The following is a 22,093-nucleotide window of genomic DNA, read 5'->3' as shown; positions in this document are numbered from 1 at the left end:
TTTTTTAACTTCTGAACAATATATTTCTGTATTTCTGTATACAACACATCTCTCATTTAGCATTCAACGTTCAATAACCTTAGTTATGATCATACTACCAAAATTACTTTGAAGAATGAGCAGTCCATGACCTCTTTCTCCCAACTGACTCTAGATACTCTGACCTTGTTTTCCCTCCACTTTTCCAGCCAAAACATTGCCAACATTAGCACGCAACGGCAGGCTTGGGTTTGTGCTGTCTGATTTCAATTTCGCATGTGAATGAGGATGTCATAGCAGATGCGGGCTGGTGGCTTGAACAGCCAGTCAATGCTGTCAGTCGTAACCAAGTCTAGGCTAAGATGTCTATAGCACATTGAAAACTGGATAAAAAAAACAAAAAATCAGAGTGGGATCACAAAACTATCATAAAAAAATAAATACGGTCAAAATCATACCAACAAATCTTTGAGTATCTGGGAGAGGTCATGATCAAGTTCTGTTTTACCAGTGATAAGATTATGTGTGCGTGTGTGTTGGCCAAGTGTATTTGAGCTAATATTTGGCAGTGCGTGTTTATCACCTGCTGTCAAATGGCAGGTCTCCTGGCAGTATGTGTGTGCTGTCCCGTCCAATGAGAAATCGCACACGGTCGAAGAACTGACGCGAAGGGCGTGCCTCGAAAGGGGCGTGGCTCTGCTGAATGATGTCACGTGGGTCAGGCGAGCCTTGGCACAGCGGGGCACTCACACACATCTGCTGACTACAACAGTCTGGGTCGACACAGTCCACGAGACCATCTGAAACACACATACACACTTTACATGCGGAGACATGTAGCCTTGATGCAGCTTGCCCTTGCTCTGCGTGTGTCTGTGTGCGCGTGATCTCATTTGTCAGCTCCATTAAAGGGGATCTGTGTTTTTAACCTCCCACAGGAGAAAGTCTCAAAGAAAATAACCCAGAAACCTCTCTTTTTCTCTCTCTCTCACAGACACAGACACTGTATATTTACTTAGATACATTAAAGAGGACATCTTATAGACTTCTGTTATTTTTATATAAAGCTAATTCTTAACGATTACAGATTCAAACTAACGCTTTTTTTTGTTATTATAAATTTTTTCCCATTGAGAATATCTCTAAATGGATGTTTTGTCAGATTTAGATTTCTACGCACAATTTAGTTTTTTACCCAAAAGCTAACTTAAACCCCTTTACACGCAATCTAAGACATACGAGAAGCATCAGCTTTTTTTTTTTTACTTTTGAACAGTAGTGTAACTAATCACGCTTTAGAACAATACCTTTGTGAAAATGTATCTGTTAACCTAAAGCATAATTGATCCTCTCTATATGCCATCCACAAAGCTCATGTCCTATAGGGGTCTTTACCGCTGTCATTATCTTTACTGTCATTGCACTCGGTTTCCATGACAACGTTACAGCCCGGGCCACTCCATCCCGACTGGCACACACAATGCCAACCGCTCTGCTCCAGTGTACAGCGTCCATTACCGTTACACAACCCAGGACATGCATCTAAGAGAGAGACAGAACACCTATAACATTGATATTCTTTCTTCAAAGATTGTTAATATACTGTAAAAGACATCATAAAGTCATCTTTTCATTTCTTCATTCAGTCATCACACATATAATACTAACCTTTATCAAACAGATCCAGGTAATGTGCTGCTGAAAGAGTTGCAAAATGAAAGACGGAGAGAACAAAGAGGAGAAATTACATTTGAGACATTCTTTAGAGAAGCTCTGTGTGTGCGTGATTTTTTTTTTTAAGTGTCCCTGTCGTTTGCTGCCATAAGCGTATATTTGTCCCATGAGTTTCAAAGACTGTTCTCATAATGAGCACCACAATTAAAGGAACTGTGGGTTGGAGGAGGATAAATAATAAGGAAAAAGAGGAAGAGAGAGAGACTGTTTAGTTTATACATCATCTATAAGGCAAAACACGGCTCCATGTTGGTTCAGCGTCAGTTGATTTACATGTTTTATAAAAAATACATGACACTTGTCAAATATTCGGTTAAAATGGCAAATATTTATGAAGACATGATATTTACAAAGTGTCTGGAGCATGATTCCAAAAGATTGCCAGTCAGAATGAAGATTGTTTTTTATGCTAACGTGTTAATCGAATATGACACCCAGCTGTCAAAGGGTTGACGAAATGTCAGGGAATATTAAGACTGAAAAGACAAGTTACAAAAATGGTGTTAAGGCCTAAGAATGGGGGGTTGCACTGTGAAACTATTTTACACACTAGAATTGTTTTCACAGAGTGCGAAGCAACTGATTTCACATACAACCTTACCTATTTTAAATCTTGTATAATGATTATACATGCAGTTTCCAAGAACTCATTTTAAATGAGAGACTACATGATACATATTATTATTTATATAGTATTATTTTATAAAAAAATATATAATATATATAAATATATTTATTAAGTATTGCAGGATTATTAAAGTGAATAGCAAAAAATCTCTCTCTATATATATATATATATTATATACCTCTCTGTAACAAGGGATCAGAGAGGTTTGGAAGTTTTTTTAAGAAATCTTATGCTCCACAAAGCTAAATTTATGACCAAAATACAGTTAAAATCTAATCGCAGCAGTTACTTTAACACAAACAAAATAAATAAAAATACGCAGGAGAACGGGATAAATGCAAGAGTTACAAAACCAACATAACATAGACCAGAAAAGAAAAAAAAGACAAATTTGCTTCCACAAATTTGGATATTTTTGAAGTTTACACGGAAACGATAAAGAGTTTACGTTTTCAATGTTCAACGTTTTCCCACACATCGCCGTTGTCATGTAAATGAAGCACAAAAACTGTTTTCCATTTTTAGTTGAAAACAGTGTTGTGTAAACTTGAGAAAACAAGGAACAGGTGGAGTTAATCAATTAATAAATGAGTAAACATGGAAACAAATGAAAACATACCTTGAAACTTTAACAACAAATGAACAGAGACAAAGGACACAAGAACTAACACAGGTAAAACAGATACCACCTGTGACAAATATTGTGAAATATTATTCATAATGAATGTAATAGATTATATAAAATTATATAATGTAATATATGCATCCTTGCTGTATATAAGCATTCATTTCTGATAAAAAAAAAAAAATCAAAAGGATCTTACTGATTCCAAACTTTTGAACAGTATCATCTAATAGTGTGATATAATATAATACAAACACTCTTTTAGACATACCAATAGTGCAGTGCTCTCCCTCCCAACCAGGCTGACAGACACACTGTCCGTCCCTGCACTCTCCATGCTCTTCACAGGTTGGATGGCATGCCTGTTTGTCACAAGTGGTCCCTTCCCACCCCTCCTCACATTGACAACGTCCAGCAACACACACACTATGGGTGCTGCAGGGAACGGGGCAAACCTCTGAAATGAGTCACAAAGCAACAGAGAGAAAACACATTTGTTATCATTCATTATCATCGACTAAGTTTTTGTTCACGCTGCATCTTCTTCGTCACAGGGGTCTTGGATTTTATAGAAACCTATTGGATACTTGAATTACCATGTTTACCAACTCTTGCCGCTTCATATCAAAGCTGTTTCTCTTTTGTTTCGTGTCTTTGTATTTCCTCTATTTCATTCTAAACATATAATATATGGACATTCTTGAATTCAATCCCAATGATTGTCTGTGTTGTTGGCAGTTCATGCTGGTACACAGCTGACTGCTGCACTGTACCATGACTGGAAAGCTGAGAGCTTTCTTCCTGCTGTGCTTGTGTCTTGTGTGGTCATGTGTTCACACTCTGCACTTGACATCCCAGCGTTTTGATCGGTGGCATGGCTGCTGCCGGTCGTCACGGTTTGTTTCATTGCTCCAGTAGGGTCTGCTTGTTTGGACATTTTTTTCCACTGATTCTATTTGGACTGTCCGGCGCATTTCAAACAAGCTGAGCAGCCTTGAACACAGGCTGAAAGTTATAGGGATGGGCACGGGTACTCGAGTACTCGTACGTGACAGCGATGATCGATCATGGAAATCGCCCCCAAATTAAAAAAAAAAAAATTCTGATTGGTTATTGTGGCATTTGGGGCGGTTCCTGCGGTCTGATTTGTAAGCGTTAGAGAGCACGCCTACCAGACCGGCGAAACAAAGTGAAACTGGATAACACTTTATTTCGATAGTCCACTTTAGACATTCTACTAACTATAAGTAACTTTTCAACTCCATGTCAACTAACTGTTATTAGAGTATTAGTTGACTGTCAGCTTAATATCTGCTAACACTTTATTTTGTTGGTCCCCCAACAGACATTCAACTAAGTAACTTAGCGACTACAAGTAAATTTATTCTCCTACCTAACCCAAAGCCTAACACCTAACCATAACCCAACTGACAGTCTGCTATAATACACTAATACTCTAATGAGAGTTAGTTGACACGTAGTTTAAAAGTTACTTATAATTAGTAGAAGTAAAGTGTAACTGAAAAATGTGCACTGAAGTGATACCTAGAATCACTTTGATTATGAAATACAGTTAAGATGTGCAGCGCCGATCTATCAAATGCATAACATAATAATGAGAACACGATTGTAATAGGATGTTGTAAATTCTCTGTGCTTTCGATTTCCAACACGCTGTCCACAACATCAGACAAGCACGGTCAAGTTCATGTGCGCATTCGCGTCTTTTGGTGCAGATGTAAGTTGTACGATTTCTTTTATGTTGTCTATATCTGATTAATATCAAATAAAAAGCGTTTGGTTGAGTTTAATAACCAGCTAGAAAAACATGGCACTTTACAGACCGTTCACTCACTCATCAGTTTCAGCTCAAATGGAATGTCCAACATTATTGACTATGATCAAGTTATTTCTTATTTGAGAAGGTCATATTCCTTTTAGATAGGCTTGATGGGCAAACATCATTGATGATATTAATAATGCAGCAGTGTTATTTTATTATTATTTTTTAAACGGTAAACCTATGTTTTATTTAAAGTTTTTGGGTTTTGTATCTAGTTATGGCTTCGAAAACGTGCAGTGATTCACTTTCTATCATGAAATATATGATATATATGATATACAATATACATCCAGAGTAGACAACTAGTTCACATGTCGTTTTGTGCAGATTCAAGTTGTAATATAACTTTTGTGTTATATATCTAGGATTTCTGATTAGTAATCTCATAAAAGTGTCATAGAACAGACTTCAGTTTACTGGAGATCATTTACTCTTCAGCTTTACCTCAAGCAGCGATTCCTTATAGATGTTTCTTTTTCGATAACATTGATGCATCATGATCTAGCAGTTTTTTTCCCCTTCTATTCAGTTTTCATAGACGTATTTTGATGTCATATTTTTATTTGTCAACATCAATTTTCATAAATGTCTAAAAATATAAAAATTTTAATGAAATTTTACCCGAATACTCGAGTACTACTTTTTTGAGACCTGTCAATGATTGAAATGAGAAATTAACAAAAATGCCCATCCCTACAATATACAGTAAACTTATTATTTTTTATTATTGTTGTTTTATGTCAGCATGGCGGTGATCATAAGGGGGTGACCCACTCCGTGTAGAGCAGGGATGAGCAATTTCCCTGAAGATCCAACCCTAATCAGACACACCTGAACAAGCTAATACATGTCTTCAGGGTAATTAGTTACAAGTTCATCATCTGATGTGAGTTTAAAAAATGTTTTCATCATATTTTGCCCAACTTTTTTAATCAGTAAAAAAAAAGGTATTCAGTGCACCTTCAGTTGTGAAGAACGAGTATAAAGAGACGGGAACTCGAGCTGCGTCAAAAGCTATGGGAACGCCCCTGTGTGTGTGCGTCATGAGGCACGTATGGAATCAGTCCGATGTTGAGATGGAACGTCATAGGCGGGTGACGTCATCGACCAGGAAACTATAAAGCAAGAGCAACAGCTTCTGTGCCTTCAGTAAGTGCTATATGTGAATCTGTCTGAGTGTAAACACTGTGTCTGTCTTTAGTATTTGCTAGGCCGGAGTTATCACATTTTACACCACACAAACAATTTTGTATGAGAGACAATGGCGAGAAACGAATAGCAATTTAAGAAGTGTGTTTCTCCCTGCTCCCAAGGTTTTTTTCTCTCTTGGCTTTTGGCTTGCTTAGCTGGGGACATTTAATATTCAACAATATTATTGATCTGTGTTGTATTATTTTCATGTTATCACTGTGAAGCTGCTTTGATACAATCTGTTTTGTAAAAAGCGCTATATAAATAAAGGTGACTTGACTTGACTTGACATGCGTAACCGAGACGAACTTCACACCCATCCTCTCCTCTCCTCTCCCTCTACAGTCTGCTTTATCACACCAGCCCAAACTGTCCACAAGTTACTGTGGTCCTGATTTCAAGACCACAGTTTTATGACAAAAACAATTTCCCTGAACCAGTAATATATCTCTGCTCTCTGGCCCTCAGACAGAATAGCTTTGTCTTCACGCGTACTTACAGGATTCGTGACGGGTCAAACTGAGATGACAGTTTTTCATATCTTAAAAGTTACTTAAAATCAGCTGCCAAACCTTTCCTCTGTAACTCCAGCACTGAGTGTTCATTTTGGACAGCCTCTCCTCGGTCTTTCTCACTTCTATCGCCCTCTGTGTTTTACCATTCAAAACAAATTATCCTTGCTGTTCTAAAAAGCACATCGGACAAGAGTTCGTCCTCTCAATCACACACAAGATATAAATGTCTGGCAATGACAGGAAGGGCATTAAACCGCAATGTTTATTAATATACACATTTTCAATTTTACAGCTCTGCCGTGAAAACGGGCAGTTTCATGCTGTAATATTCATGCATTTTGATAAATACTGCATTTTGATAATATAATATTTAATAAATGCTTTCAAATTCTAGCCAGTGGCCAAAAGGCAGTGAGTTACAAAATCCTGCCGATCTTCCAGAAAAGCAATCTCTCTGCAATAAAACTGTTCTTATTTAAATATCATGATTGTTAACCAGGAAATAATGAAACTGCGGTGGCATGTCCATGAATAGGGTACAAAATAGGACAGAAATAAGAAATTCTTATAACGGGAAGTTCTTCACTATAAACAAATAGCACGGTGAAAGGAAGCGTTTAACCTTCAAAACATATTGATAGACAACCTCATGAGAGGTCAGACTAAATATTACAAAAAATGGTTTATTTTATATTAATTTAATGTGAGGTTTCCAATCTGTGAAACCTTGCAATGATCATTTATGATGTTTAATTGATCCAACTTAAATAAATAAGTTCAAATAAATAAATAAAAATGCCAGAATGAGTAGCAGCTAGGTAAATAAGGTTGCCGATTTAGCTAAAATTATGTTATCACTCAGTTATGGCCAGATAGTTTAAGACTAAATGTTAGCTTAGTTATTAAAAAAGTTTTATGTACCATAAATCAAAGGAAAATGTTTATTTTAACAGATTTTTTTAACATTGACTGATAAAATGAGGAGATTATTTAGTTGTCCTCTTGTCCCAACTGTAGAAAGAGATACATTTTGACAAATTATGTCAGAGATGGATGGGCAAAATTCCTCACATTACATGCGTTTACTGTCTACTCTTCATGCTAGGTTGATTTCATATTATATAATACTGTACTTCACCTGATATATCCAATAGTTCTCACAACCGAAAAATATGGAATTGGGCCGCTAAAGCTTTTAAAATAGTAATGGGATACCAAAGTGTAGCATATTCATGGACAGTGTCTGGTATATATCATGCATTTAACTGCAATCCTCTCCCTCCATCTGTAAAACACAAGGACATTCTACAGTCCAGCAGGTTATTTTACGAGATGCACAATCAATCAGATAATAAGAATGACTCTGTTTTCTCTCTATTAAAGAAAGTACATTCCCCTTTTACAATATATATCACATTACAATTAAGAGCCGATCCATACTCCTGCACATAGTGCCCTGCTTTACTCTGTCAGACAAGAGCGGAACTGGATTTGGAGCTCAATAGTAACTGAATCAAACTAAAATCAAAAACTTCTGAGTGAGACACCAGTAACCAAATGATGAAAAAGCACTTTCATGGCTGGAAATACAAAGAATAAGATGGAGAAAGCTTTTGTACACATGTGTATGTGTGCATCGATTGTAACTAACCCATGGTGCAGTCGTCGCCACTCCAGCCCGGCTCACACACACACCCCCCTGTCTGGGCTTGGTACGTTCCATGACCTGAACATTGCTCTTTACAGGCAGGAAGTGCCATCTCACAGCTCTCACCTCCCCAGCCTGCGGAACACACACACTCACCGCGCACACACACACCCCGACCAGAGCACAAAGGATCCACGCAATCGACTGTAGACACACAACAAAACACACAGAGAAAGGAGATTTAGTACCCACGAACATTTAATTACAGGTGCATGTAGGATGTATGTGTGTATAAAGCCATATTCAGACAGTTTTTCCTCACGCAATTTGGGTAGAAATTGAGGTGCAAATTACCTCTGAGACATCTAATCCCATCCAGATAGGAAAGCGTGTGATTGCAGTATTTAACTGTTTTCGGAACACATCTCCTCATATATTTTGACCAGTGTCAAACAGCATAATTACAGCTGAAATTCATGTGCTGTCTAGTGTATTTCATTATAGATTTGGAAGATTAATTATAGGTAAAACAAGATTTGAGTTTAGCATACCAGTTGTACTGGTAGGTGAGACACAGGGTATATACAGTATTCCTTAAGTTAAATTTACTACTTTTTAATACATTTTTTACTACCTTCAGAATTTTTTTTAAAACCATCACGACAGTGAATTAAGCGTTAAACAGCAGCAACCTTTTCATTATTTACACAGATTTTGACATTTGTAACATATAAAAATCAAAATGGAATGCGTGCTCTAAATCTATTCATTTTTGTGTGTAGTGGATTGCAGCGACCAAAGTGCATTAGCTCCCATCCAGTTGACATTGATGTTTTTTTTACACACCAAACAATAGAGGGAATGCATTGACATCACTTTCCCGCCAGAAAAACCCCCCTCAGCCTGACTGAGTGGCAAAAGATCTGCTGCGTGGCTGGATTTAATAGGGGAAACTGCGAATATGCGACTAAAACGAATAATTTTTATCAATTTAAACCAAATGTCTCAGATTACATTTAAAACAATGTTTTAAAATGACAATTTTGATTTATCACTTTTTAATACTTTTTAAAACCCAGCAGACACCCTGAGACAGCCAAGCTGATAATTGTTGTCATGTTATGGCCAACAATAGTTAAAAATCCATCATATTTTGTCGAAATAAATTAAAAAAAAATGCTACTGTGTATTTAGGGATCACAACATTATGTACAGTATGAAAAACAAAATAGTTTAAACTTAACATTATAATTTGAATTATTACTGCTTTTTAACTGAGCGCAAGATAACGACCAAGATAATCTGTGTGTGTTTCTCATTTGTACTGTGAGATGCGTCGGTAAAATTACTAAAAGTATGTGTAGTAGAAAAGATTCAATCTTTTCCTTAATAATATACATTATAATTATTTCATATAATCTCTATTCGGTCTGAATCAGAATACAAAATTATGGGCATCCTCTGTAAATAATTATAAGTTGAACGTTGTAAAGAAAATTAATTATGTCTGAATAGTGCTTAAAACAGAGTCAGAGACAGCGAAACATAAAAACTCCACAGTTAGAGAGAGTGCACAACAAAAAAGAACAAGATACAAATACATGGAAATTCCAATTACACCAGCAACATGTTCACTTCTCTGTGTGTGTGTGTGTGTGTGTGTGTAGATGCGGAAGGTGTCTGATGGAAAAGCTAATTTGGTGGATGGATCTACATGGGATTAAATTGAGTCTCTCTCTTTAGCTCTCTCTGTCTCTCACTCTATCACTGAAATGGCAGCAATGAATTTTCAGCTTAATGGTTATGGGAGAAAGTGTGTTTAAAATCCAATTACAGGACATTCATCATAAACAAGCCGTGGAGATAGACTTGTAGCTCTATACGCATGCTTGCACTTGCACTGAGCATGATGGTCATGAAGCAGATGAGGGTTATTTGTGCTTCAAACTCAATCTTTCTATCTAAAAATGAATCTAGTCCATCAAAAGCTGAAAATGTTTTAATGAAAGATTTGTGTGTGTGTGTGTGAGCTGTACCTTGCTCACAGTTATCGCCCTTGAATGCAGGAGCACACACACAGATTCCGTTGACACATTCTCCATTGTTGGAACAGGTGGGATCGATACATTGGCCTTCCTCCACCTCACACTCCGCCCCCTTCCATCCAATGTGACATACACACACACCTTTCTCGTAATCACCATTACCACTACACAGCACTGGGCAAGAGTCTGAAATATACACAAAAGCATAAAATATTAAATTAATCAGATCCTTGTAACATTGTGTAACTGTGAGATTGTGTTATTGTTTGAAAATAAAGCTTATTTAGTGTGTTTATAACTGCAATGATGTTTGATGGCAATATTGTACAGATAAAATGCATATCTTGTTAATTAAACAATGTTTTTTTTCTCCAGAATTATATTGTATGATGATGTGTTATTGTGTTGAGTTATACCTTTTGAACAATCTGGCCCCAGGAAGCCAGTAAAACAGTGACAGTGTCCGGCCACACACTCTCCGTTACCATTACAGTTCGTGGAGCAACCGTCTATTGTTTCTGAACACACAAACGCAATCAAATTCACCATACAATTAAATCATTCTAATTTTGTATCAATTTACCTATTTGTATCATAAGAAAGCATTTTTAAATCCAACAGCACAATAATTTAGCGAATATTAAAAAGAAAATGATTAAAAAAATAAGCAGATAGACAAAAACAATAGTTCCAGCGTGATCTCTCACCAATGGGTGTGCTGTACACTACCACCTGTTCCATCTTGCGGCCATCGTTATAGAAAGCCAGGTACCAGGTGCCCACATCAAGATATTCCACAAAACCGGTCTCCTGCAGAGCAGACATCAGCAGACTCCGTGGAGGAGCGTTCGGAGTTTTGACATTCCGGGAATCCTGCTTTATCAGCTGTCTCCCATCCAGCAACTTCACAAAGTCAAACTGGAGAAAAAAGGACATGTAGTTAGTTTTAAGTGTATCTGATCTAAATTGCGCTAAAAGAACATAGCACAGATCTAAAGTTGAGTTCATGGCCTTGGCACTGACCATCCATAACTTATAGATATAACTTGGTGCTTTGAGTCTCAGCAGCCCCTTGTACTCTAGGTGATGCTGACAGCCTTGGCGTACTCCCCAAACAAACAAGCTCCTATTTTTAAGTCCAATACTTGCCAAAACATGCATCCCACAGAATTGTAAAAAATATATCAAGTATATCCACCCAACACTGGCAACAACTCATGCTACATTACTTTCATCTAGATAAAGGGTAACACTTTACAATAAGGTTTCATTAGTTAGCATTAGTGAACTAGTTGAAATAAGAAACATGAAATAAGAATTAACAACTTCTACAGCATTTAGTCGTCTTAGTTACAGTTAATTTCAACATTTACAACACTTACAAAGGTTGTATTTGTTAACATTAGTTAATGCACTGTGAACTAACATGAACAGCTGGATTTGTATTAACTAAAAAACATTAACAAAAAATGTTTTTTAAGATGAATAAATATTGTAACAAATATATTGCTCATTGTTAGTTCATGTTAGTTCATGCATCATGTCTGACAAACTCTCTGAATGCCTTTTTGTCTGGGAATCTAGTTTCAGATGCATTAATATGAACCCATGATTCCAAACATATTCATTATCTGCACCTGTAGGAAGTCTCCACTGGGTTAATGCCTGGGTTAAAATATAATGATAATATGAACAAATAAAAAGAAATATCAGTAGTGCAAAACAAAATAAAAATAAATTAAGGACGTACCAATTAATAAATGTAAAGCTATATACTTCATTAAATAAGTAATTTAGAAAGTTAAAGGTGCAGTGAGCGATTTCTGGGAAGAGCACCAAAACACATGTAGCCAATCAGCAGTAGGGGAAGTATACACTCATGATGGGGGAGGAGAGAGAGTGAGCAAGAGGGAGATTTGAAGTGGTATTATATTAGACCCATGTGGTACAGTAGGTCTTAGGCTATAGGCTGTCTAATTCATTAAGGTTAATCAAACAATTGTGGTATACATAATATTAGGGCTGTGCAAAAGTTAATTGCGATTAATTGCATCCAAAATAAAAGTCTGTGTTTACATAATATATTTGTGTGTGCTGTATATAATTATTTTGTATATATAAATACCTATGCATGCATTTATATATTTAAGAATTATTTGCGCTTAAATTCTGTATATATTTATAAATACATAATCTATATTATATAAATATAAATATTTTATACATGAATAACACATTTTCTTAAATATATACATGCATGTGTGTGTATTTATATATACAAAATAATTATATACAGCACACAAAAATATATTATGTAAACACAGACTTTTATTTTGGATGCGATTAATCGCAATTAATTTTTGCACAGCCCTACATAATATATATATATATATATATATATATATATATATATATATATATATATTTGGTTTTGACTTGGTGTGTGCCAAATTTGGGGATTTTAAGGTATAGTTGCTAGGTGATTTTGATTTGGAACTCGATTTTTCTCAAAATGGATTTGGTGACTCAATCGACTTCAAACAGGTGTAGCTCAGTCATTTTTTGTCAGATTCCAACACATTCTTTTAAATGTTTTTTTTTTAAAATAACTAATTTTAAAAAATGTGCTCATAAAGACTGGTTATTCACCTATCATTTACAAACTCATGGGTAGGGTTAGGTTTAGGGGTAGGTATATGGTTTGGCCAAAAAAATTTTTGGTTCGGACTGGAACAAAATATGACCAGGAACTTGTCTAATTTTGCTAAATCAGTATGTGTGGGCACACATATTAATCATGAGTATCTTCCTCACTCTCATTTGCTCCCCATTGTTTTTGTTTTTTGTTTTTTTAGAGGGGGGTTGGGGGGATGGCATAAACTAGGACTGATCTGCTCCCATGCTTCGACATCCAAACACATCAGAGAAACATGCCTGCATTTTGAGCAAACACGGCCAGACACGCTGACATTTAACCAGTCCAGATCAAATCTGGAGTCGCTGCAAATACGAGACGTTTACATCCAGGCGTTTACAGCTCACCATCTGTGCTCGTTTGACTCAGCCTGAGATCCGTATATCTGTGTTCAGCGTCTGTCTCATCACCCTGCACTACAGTGTCACTTCCATCCTGTAAGTGGTATAAATCTATCTCCAAGGAAACTGGAAGAGATACGTGGCGTGTGTGTCTGTCTGTCTGTCTGTCTGTATTTGGGGGGGATTGCCAGTGTTTAGACAGAGCTGTTACAAACATCAGAAACATCAATGAGCGGCGTTCTCTGAGGCACTACAGAACCCTCTGGCTATAATGAGTCCCTCTCCTCCTCCGGAGTCACTCTGGAAGCAGTGGAGGCACTGAAGCCCTATCGACTGTAATGACTCTCACGCTGACAGGCAGGAGCCAGGAGGGCAGCAGTTGCACCAGAGCCCCACTGCTTTTAATGACAGCCAGAGAAACTGAGGAACGATCGTGGGAGCTGCAATGGAGTTGACAGTCTCAGTGCAGTAGCGATCTGTCAGGCCTCAGTGAACACACACGCAAACTCGCACTCGCGCACACCGGAGTAGACTTGTGGAAGCTGTGGCAGTGTAAACATCTCTATTCTGACACACACACACACAAAAGAAGCCTTTTCATTAAGCAGGAACAATTAACCAGTCTTCTTGCTTTGCCTCCGCCTACATATGCAAGCCCGTATGCAAATGAGCAGCAAACGAGAAGCCTTAAATTGAATTACACCGGGCTCTAATTTCTTGAGCAAAGTGAACAGTTAATCTCGGAAGATATCCTGAATAATGAGATGTAATTAGCATGTTGGGGTCGTCTGAAGCACCTCGTTAGATACGCTCCTGATCCTCCTTGTTATCTGCCAGTCATAACAATATGCACTTAGACAACGTTTACCAACATGAGTTATCATGACAAAACCTGGGCACAGATACAAAAATTTGATAACACACTCCCTTTCTCTCATATGTGCGCACACACACACACACAGTCTTACACAAACACACATGCACAAACATGGAAGCACATATATATTTTTTTTATAATTATAAATATAAAAGTTAATTTAGTATGATTATACAGGTGATATAAAACTAATGCAATTCAAATGCAATTGCTGTGAAAAAGTATTTGCCCCTGTAAGAATGTACGTGTTTGTGCATATTTTTTTTTATATCATAGCACAAAAGAATAGATCAGAACACAGGTCTAAAAACATGTTTTTCAAAATTTTCAAACCTGACACGGCTTATGGAGTATAAGACGCAATTAATTTATATTCAATGATCCGGAAAAAAAAAAATCATTATATTTAAAGACACTTTTCAAAACTTCCACTTAAAGCTTTACTCATTTTCCACAATTTGTCTTTGAATCATCTTCAAGTCAAGTCAAGTCACCTTTATTTCTATAGTTTGTTTTACAATAAAGATTGTATCAAAGCAGCATCACAGTGATAACATGAAAATAATACAACACAGATCAATAATATTGTTGAATATTAAATGTCCCCAGCAAAGCAAGCCAAAAGCCAAGGCAACAGTGGCAAGGAACCCAAACTCAATCAGGTGACAGAATGGAGAAAAAAACTTTGGGAAAACCCAGGCTCAGTCGGGGGCCAGTTCTCCTCTGGCCAACATCATTTAGGTGATTTTCTTTGCAAATATCAGCATGTGATTAATTCCGAATATAGTTTTATAATTACACAAACTCAATACTTGGGTCACTTTTTCAAAACTCTTCACACTGTTCTCCTAACCAACTTTCAGCTCCGTACAGCGAATCATTTCACATTCATAATGCACTAAAACTACCAAAACCTAATTCATGTCTAAAATAATTTTTTTTTTAGATTCAGAATATATTGCATCGAATGTATTTTGTGCCAAAGCAATGATAAAGGATCCACAGTTTAGCCCACATAGACTGATGTTTTGAAGAGTTTGGAAAAATGTACCCAAGTATTGAGAAATGTGTTCTAGCGATTGTATAAAAACAACAACAACAACAACACTTAATAAAAGAACTTGGGTTATATTTTCAATATTGTTGTTTGCATGTGATTACCTGCGTGTGAGTAGGTGGTATATTCCTCCTGCCGTAGATACCCAGCAGAGCATCCCGTGTGAGTGAGATGTTGAACTTGACGTACTCAGGGTGGTGAACCATAATGTGAAACCTCCAGAAGAGTCCAGGAGGAATTGCTTGTACCAGCTGAGTCCCGACGACCACCTCTCCCCTCTCTATCACCCTGCCTCGCTGAATCACCTCTTTATCTGTCAAGCCAAATGGAAAAATGAAACTAACATTCCTCCAATTTCCATGATTTATCCAGAGACAAAAAAGTTGAATAAAATGACTGGACCAAGTGTGCCTGCAACATAAGCTTTAAAATATTAGTTCAAGTCATTTATTCAAGTCGTTCCAAACCTGTATGATTTTCTTTCTTCCATGGAACACAAAAGGAGACATTTTCAATGATATTCGGGTCCCTCTTTTTAATGCAATTACAATGATCGTGTGCTGGAGCTTTCAGGCTTCAAAAAGGACACAAAAGCCCCATAAAATTCTCATCAAAGTATTCTATATGGCTCATGCAAAATAGTTTCAGTCTCATATTCCATATGATAGCTTTTTGTGAGAAATAGACTGAAATATTGTGCAGATGACTTTTATTGTGCTTTTTTTTTATATAATTTTAAAGCTTGACAGGCCCAGTCCTCATTCACTTTTAGTATGTGAAATAAAAGAGTGGTCAGGATATTCTTCATACATTTACAGAAAGCCATACAGGAACAACATGAAGGAGAATAAATAATGGCAGATTTCTTTTGATTGAACTATTTATTTTAAGTAAAAAAATAAAAATAAAAGACACATTTTCTTCTAAATCAGGTAGACACCAAAAGCAGCATACACTTAATCTAAGCTTTAGGATGTTAGTTGTTAAAGATTAAAAATGATGCAACTGAGCTCATGTTCTCTGATGGTCACATAAAGGCTGTAGATATGAAAAGATATGCCCGAGGGCTTTTAAATGAATCCGGTCTCTGATGCTATCCACACAGACACCTCCACATCTAAACGTCAAAAAGAATTATGTATTTTTCAGAGGTTTGGTTGATGTGAATCAAAAGTGATCATCGGCAAGACTCTTTGAAAAGCTCTACTGTCTAGAGTCAAATTCAGGTGACGGCAAAGATGAAACCGCACCTGCTGTATCTAGACAGAGCTTTGGGAGCGGGACTGAAACCCGTATGGACTCTCAGGTGTGAGGTTATTTACATTACCTTTGATGGAACAAGCACCTGTGCATTAAGTTCATGCACAGTGGGCTAGTGCAGCCTCGTCGTCAAATATCTGGGTTAGACAACCAAAAAATTTGCAGGCTTGAATCCTGCAAGGGCAATTCTTGAACTATGAACTGTGCCCTTGAGCAAGACACTTTACACCTGAGGTAGGTTGCTACAGGGTGAACATCCTTGCATCATAACATAAAGGCTTTTGGAAGTTGCTGAAACAATGTGGATAAAGAGCCCCTATCACAAAAATGGTATACTCTCTCTCTCTCTGTATATGTATATATATATATATATATATGGATAAAGGGCCCCTATCACAAAAATGGTATTCTCTCTCTCTTTATATATATATATATATACTGTACTGTATATATATATGGATAAAGGGCCCCTATCACAAACATTGCACGCTCTCTCTCTCTCTCTCTCTCTCTCTCTCTCTCTCTCTCTCTCTCTCTCTCTATATATATATATATCAAATGAGACAGTAACAATATTTAGTGTTATGAAAGATTTCACATAACTCTCATTCTTTTTGTCTTTCAAATTTATCCTTTAAAAAGAATTACAGTTTCCGCAAAAATCTTAAACAGCACAACTGTTTAAAACATTGATAATAATAATAAAAAAATGTTGAGTAACAAACCAGTGTTCAGAATGATTTTTGAAGGACCATACCTTCATACATACATTTTACCATATTTGTGAACAAATAAGTGCAGTATTGGTGAGCATAGACAAATATATATATATATATATATATATATATATACTGTATATACTGTATATATATATATATATATATCAAATGAGACAGTAACAATATTTATAGTGTTATGAAAGATTTCACATAACTCTCATTCTTTTTGTCTTTGAATTTATCCTTAAAAAGAATTATAGTTTCCACAAAAATCTTAAACAGCACAACTGTTTAAAACATTGATAATAATAATAAAAAAATGTTGAGTAACAAACCAGTGTTCAGAATGATTTTTGAAGGACCATACCTTCATACATACATTTTACCATATTTGTGAACAAATAAGTGCAGTATTGGTGAGCATAGACAAATATATATATATATATATATATATATATATATATATATATATATACTGTATATATATATATATATACTGTATATACTGTATATATATATATATAAATATCAAATGAGACAGTAACAATATTTATAGTGTTATGAAAGATTTCACATAACTCTCATTCTTTTTGTCTTTGAATTTATCCTTAAAAAGAATTACAGTTTCCACAAAAATCTTAAACAGCACAACTGTTTAAAACATTGATAATAATAATAAAAAAATGTTGAGTAACAAACCAGTGTTCAGAATGATTTTTGAAGGACCATACCTTCATACATACATTTTACCATATTTGTGAACAAATAAGTGCAGTATTGGTGAGCATAGACAAATATATATATAAAATATAAAATAATTTAAAAATAATAATTTAAAAAATCATACTGACCCCAAAAAGTTTGAATTAATGAACACACAGTATGTAATGTATTTAAAATATTGACTTCAGGATATTTCAGAACAGTAATGTAAGTACATTTGGCACTTCTTGAACTCTTGTAATATGTGTATTTCCGTATATGAATGATGTACATCTTGGAGTTACAATGAAATCATAGACACATTTCCTATAGATAAATATTCTATTCTATTTTATCCAATTAACATGGCAATACAAATTTTATTTCATTTGCACTTTATCAAACTCTACAGTCCTACATAGATAGACACAGAAACACACCTCACACTTTAAAAAAAGGCCTCATAATCTCAGGGCTTATCTGAGAGAGAAAAAAAGTACTGTTGTTTTCTGACATTAATTAAATGGCAAATAAACTCTGAAACTCTGAACACACACACCCTCTCTCTTATCTTAAGCTGTAGGCAAAGACTTGACATTTAGGCCCATTGTGTTAAATGACATAATAGCATTAATATCATAATTGTATAGGAATCTTGTAAGAAGATTTAAGCAGCAGGCACACACACACATACCTGGCTGTGTGGTGTTGAGTCCTGGCAGGTGGACAGGAGTGAAGGTGAAATCGGCTCCCGGCAGAGGCTGATCATCTTTACTCATACCATTCTCATAGAGCTCTCCTTCCACTCGCTTCAGATGCCACGGCAACCCCAGCAAATGAACGACTGCGGATAGAGAGAATGAAAGACAACACATCAGAACGTTAGAGTCAAGTCACCTTTTTTTATATGGTGATTTATACACTAAATATTGTTTCAAAGCAGCTTTACAGTGATAAATTAAAAAAAAGAACGCTTCATTGATGCAAACAGAATTCAATTCAGATGTAAAGCAGCTCAAAATAGACAATAGTAAACTGTCACTATAAATAAGATAAATAAGATAGATAAATAAAATATATAGAACAATAGACAGATAGATAGATAGATAGATAGATAGATAGATAGATAGATAGATAGATAGATAGATAGATAGATAGATAGATAGATAGATAGATAGATAGATAGACAATGCAATAATAGATAGATAGACAATGTAATAATGTCTAGAAGAATTTATGAATATTTTGTATAAGATGAATGAAACCAGTCACAGACAAAATTCGGTTTAATATTGTATTAAACCATTCAACCATTCCTCAATACATTACTTGCTACATCAAATAACACTCGTCTCCAGCTATGTTTTTTGCGCACACATAAATTTAAGGTCTTCTCTTATCCTATCATCTCTTGAATGTGTGAGGAAGGCTGCAGAGGATTCTGGGAGTGGAATATAAATCGCTCAGGTGGCATTTTATGATCTCCCAGCAGTGAAAGGCCTTTGGCGCATGGTAATGACCTCATCCTAATTACAGCCAATAAAAAGGACAAACTCTCATTCTGCTCACCTCAGGGCCCCCGATACCAGCTATCTCATCATGCAGTTTCTCTCTCTCTTTCTCCTGTGTGTGTGTGTGTGTGTGTGTGTGTGTGGGATTTCAGTCGATCAGGGAAATGAGGTGAGAAGATATACTGACAACGAGGTCTGGAACGGCGAGTGAAAATCAGGTTATTCACCCAGATAGTTTCTCCCTCTCATTCCCTCCCATTCCTCAGGCGCACAGGAGTCGCGTGTGGGTTTGCGCGCGTGTGCACACATTGGGCTCTGCCGTGAGGAGGCGTCTTTACGAGCCATAAAGAGGGATTGGTGTCTCAGCAGGGAGCTGGATCTACATGATCCTCTCTTTTATCTCCCCCTATTCGCCCTCATCTCTCTCTCCCTCACACACACACACAAAGTAGCTGCCATTGTCTAAATGACAGATCACCCCAAGCACTGCGGATCAGCTTTAACACAGAAATTAACAGGGTGTAGAGTTCAGTTGAAGACTGGACATACAATACTTTTCTATTGTCCCATTCACACCTGAAATAAACATGTTTTTTGTGATCGGATAGCACTTAATCAGCCTGTGATTGATATCACTTTTAGAGGTGGTCAAGGACAAATTCTGACACAGCTAAACTAATACAGATGTTGCACAACAAATAATCATTATCTGTCACTTTGACGGCCGGGCATTTAAATGTTCTCTCTAGTGTTTCCCACCCATTGACAAAAGCTCTTTTAATCTTACCAAAAGCTGTATCAACTTTTTCCTTTTATACTTTTATTCTAAGACAACAGATATAGCACTCTTGTGGCCTGCTCACCCAATTTAATAAACAATATTCCATGAATTATTTATCTGAACTACACACAAAATCACTTGTTTCTCAACCCAAACCCTCATATCTCTAAACTGGTTGCAGGCGCACTTAAAGTTTTTTAAAAATCTTAAAAATCTGGGTATTGCAGATGTATAATAAAATTAAAAAAAGTCTTATGTTCAAAAAACATCGGCATCATACAAATTGATTTACCCAATTCATTAAGTTTACAGCATATATCCGTTCAGTGTTGTGGAAATTACAAAAAAATAAAATAAACATGCAATAATATTTCTGTTAAGGATTTTCTAATTTAAAGAGCATATTGCAGGTAAAAATAAATAAATTTATAGATTACCTTGTATGAAAATACCATATGAAAAGTTAATGCAGGATTGAATTTTTTTAAAACAACATAAGGGCCCTAATTTAGTTGATAAAGTGAGCGTTTCTTGGACTGCTCATAAAAACGGCTTTTTTTTCAACATTGCGTCATTTTACGTCATGTTAGGGAGCCTCAGCCTCGGCTCAGTGCAGAGTAGGCTGGTATTCGGTGAGAGCGGTCGTCAGTAAGTGTGCTTTCGGTAGTTTGTGTATTTTAATTTATCATCGTCGTGGTAAATTATTGTGTTTGTGGAGGTTGCAAAAACTCTGGCCTGTCAGGACTTCAAGATCGAGTCCACAAGTTTCCATTACAAGAAAAGGAACAGTGCTATAGCCTATCTTTCGACGGGATTTCTCTTCCGCATCCGCTTCGTTCACTTCAGATCAAATGATAATCATCCCGGTGATATGATGGAGTTCAACATGGGATGCCTATTGATCGTCGAATACTATACCAATGGCATCAAATAGTGTGATATACTGTAGGTAACTTAGTCATGCCCTAAATAGTAATTGAAAAACAAAATTGGTTGTTTAAATACTCAAATCTTTCATTTTCTGTTTATGTTATAACTTATAACCCAGGTGAAAAAATATGTATTAAAAATGTACCAGTATGCTTTTAGTACAATAGAAATATACTCAAGTATAGTTTTTATACATTTATTAGTATAAACCTACCCTAAACATACTAATGTCTGCTGGCTTGTTATAGGATCATAATAATCTGTATATAGGGAGCACAGTGTATAACGTGCATCTATAAGCACGTCTCTCACCAAAAGACACCTGTCTTGTTATCCACTGGTTCTCCTCACACCACAACTCAATTTGTCTCTGACCATTCTGTCTAACATTATCCTGGCCTGTCCCTGCTCTCTTTAGCATAGCAGGCTCATAACTTTATGGCTTGGTCCCCCAGACGAGTATTTCCTCAGCGTCCGAAATGTCATTGCGATCCATTGTTTTCCTGTTGTTTGAATCGACCGCTCTCCCGCTCGTTGCATCACGCCCATTTTCAGACGCGGAAGTAAAATTTTCTCTCAAAAACGACTCCAGAAGCTTCTGTAGCGTATTTATAAGTATATTTTAAAGAAAATCTAGTTCCTACATTATTTTTATGCATTGACTCGTTGGGGCCTCTAACCTGCAATATGCCCTTTAAGGATTTAAGTCTTGGACAAGTGTAAAACAATAAAACATGGTAGATGTTTCCAAGACAGTTTTATGTGATCTTCATTAAATTATGTAAAAAGAAAAAAAAAGAAAAAGTACCCAAAGTTAAAGAAACCAAAAAGTTCAGTGTCATAAAAATGGATTAGTTACCCAATTTATTAGAGTTTACCTGTCTGTTTGGGGGAAAAAAAATGAACAAAGCTTTAGAAAGGACAACAAAAGGTGGGGGAGATTGACAGAAGAGAAATTGATAGATGAGCAGATCGATGACATCACAAAGCTCTCTATAGGTGTGTGTGTGCG

The 22,093-nt window shown here is 36.2% G+C and overlaps 1 protein-coding gene across 9 annotated transcripts in view; it reads right to left on the bottom strand.

The window, feature by feature from the left end:
* Window positions 1-22,093, bottom strand: part of tenm1 (teneurin transmembrane protein 1) — a 278,449-nt gene that overhangs the window by 49,140 nt on the left and 207,216 nt on the right. For 5 of the 9 annotated variants that reach the window (XM_089130471.1, XM_089130477.1, XM_039659141.2 and 2 more), the window contains 10 exons: window positions 18,554-18,703; window positions 15,283-15,491; window positions 10,916-11,126; window positions 10,625-10,726; window positions 10,200-10,394; window positions 8,167-8,367; window positions 3,238-3,423; window positions 1,648-1,677; window positions 1,375-1,521; window positions 563-779 (listed from right to left, as the gene is read on the bottom strand). In XM_089130471.1, coding sequence (XP_088986597.1) covers window positions 563-779; window positions 1,375-1,521; window positions 1,648-1,677; window positions 3,238-3,423; window positions 8,167-8,367; window positions 10,200-10,394; window positions 10,625-10,726; window positions 10,916-11,126; window positions 15,283-15,491; window positions 18,554-18,703 — 1,648 coding nt within the window. The remainder of the gene's footprint in view (window positions 1-562; window positions 780-1,374; window positions 1,522-1,647; window positions 1,678-3,237; window positions 3,424-8,166; window positions 8,368-10,199; window positions 10,395-10,624; window positions 10,727-10,915; window positions 11,127-15,282; window positions 15,492-18,553; window positions 18,704-22,093) is intronic. The other 4 variants (XM_039659143.2, XM_089130474.1, XM_089130475.1 and 1 more) reach the window with 2 other exon arrangements.

This window comes from Pimephales promelas, chromosome 4, assembly GCF_988280905.1.
Source record: "Pimephales promelas chromosome 4, fPimPro1.hap1.1, whole genome shotgun sequence".
Classification (NCBI taxonomy): Eukaryota; Metazoa; Chordata; class Actinopteri; order Cypriniformes; family Leuciscidae; genus Pimephales; species Pimephales promelas.
This window is presented reverse-complemented; position numbering and strand designations above follow the sequence as displayed.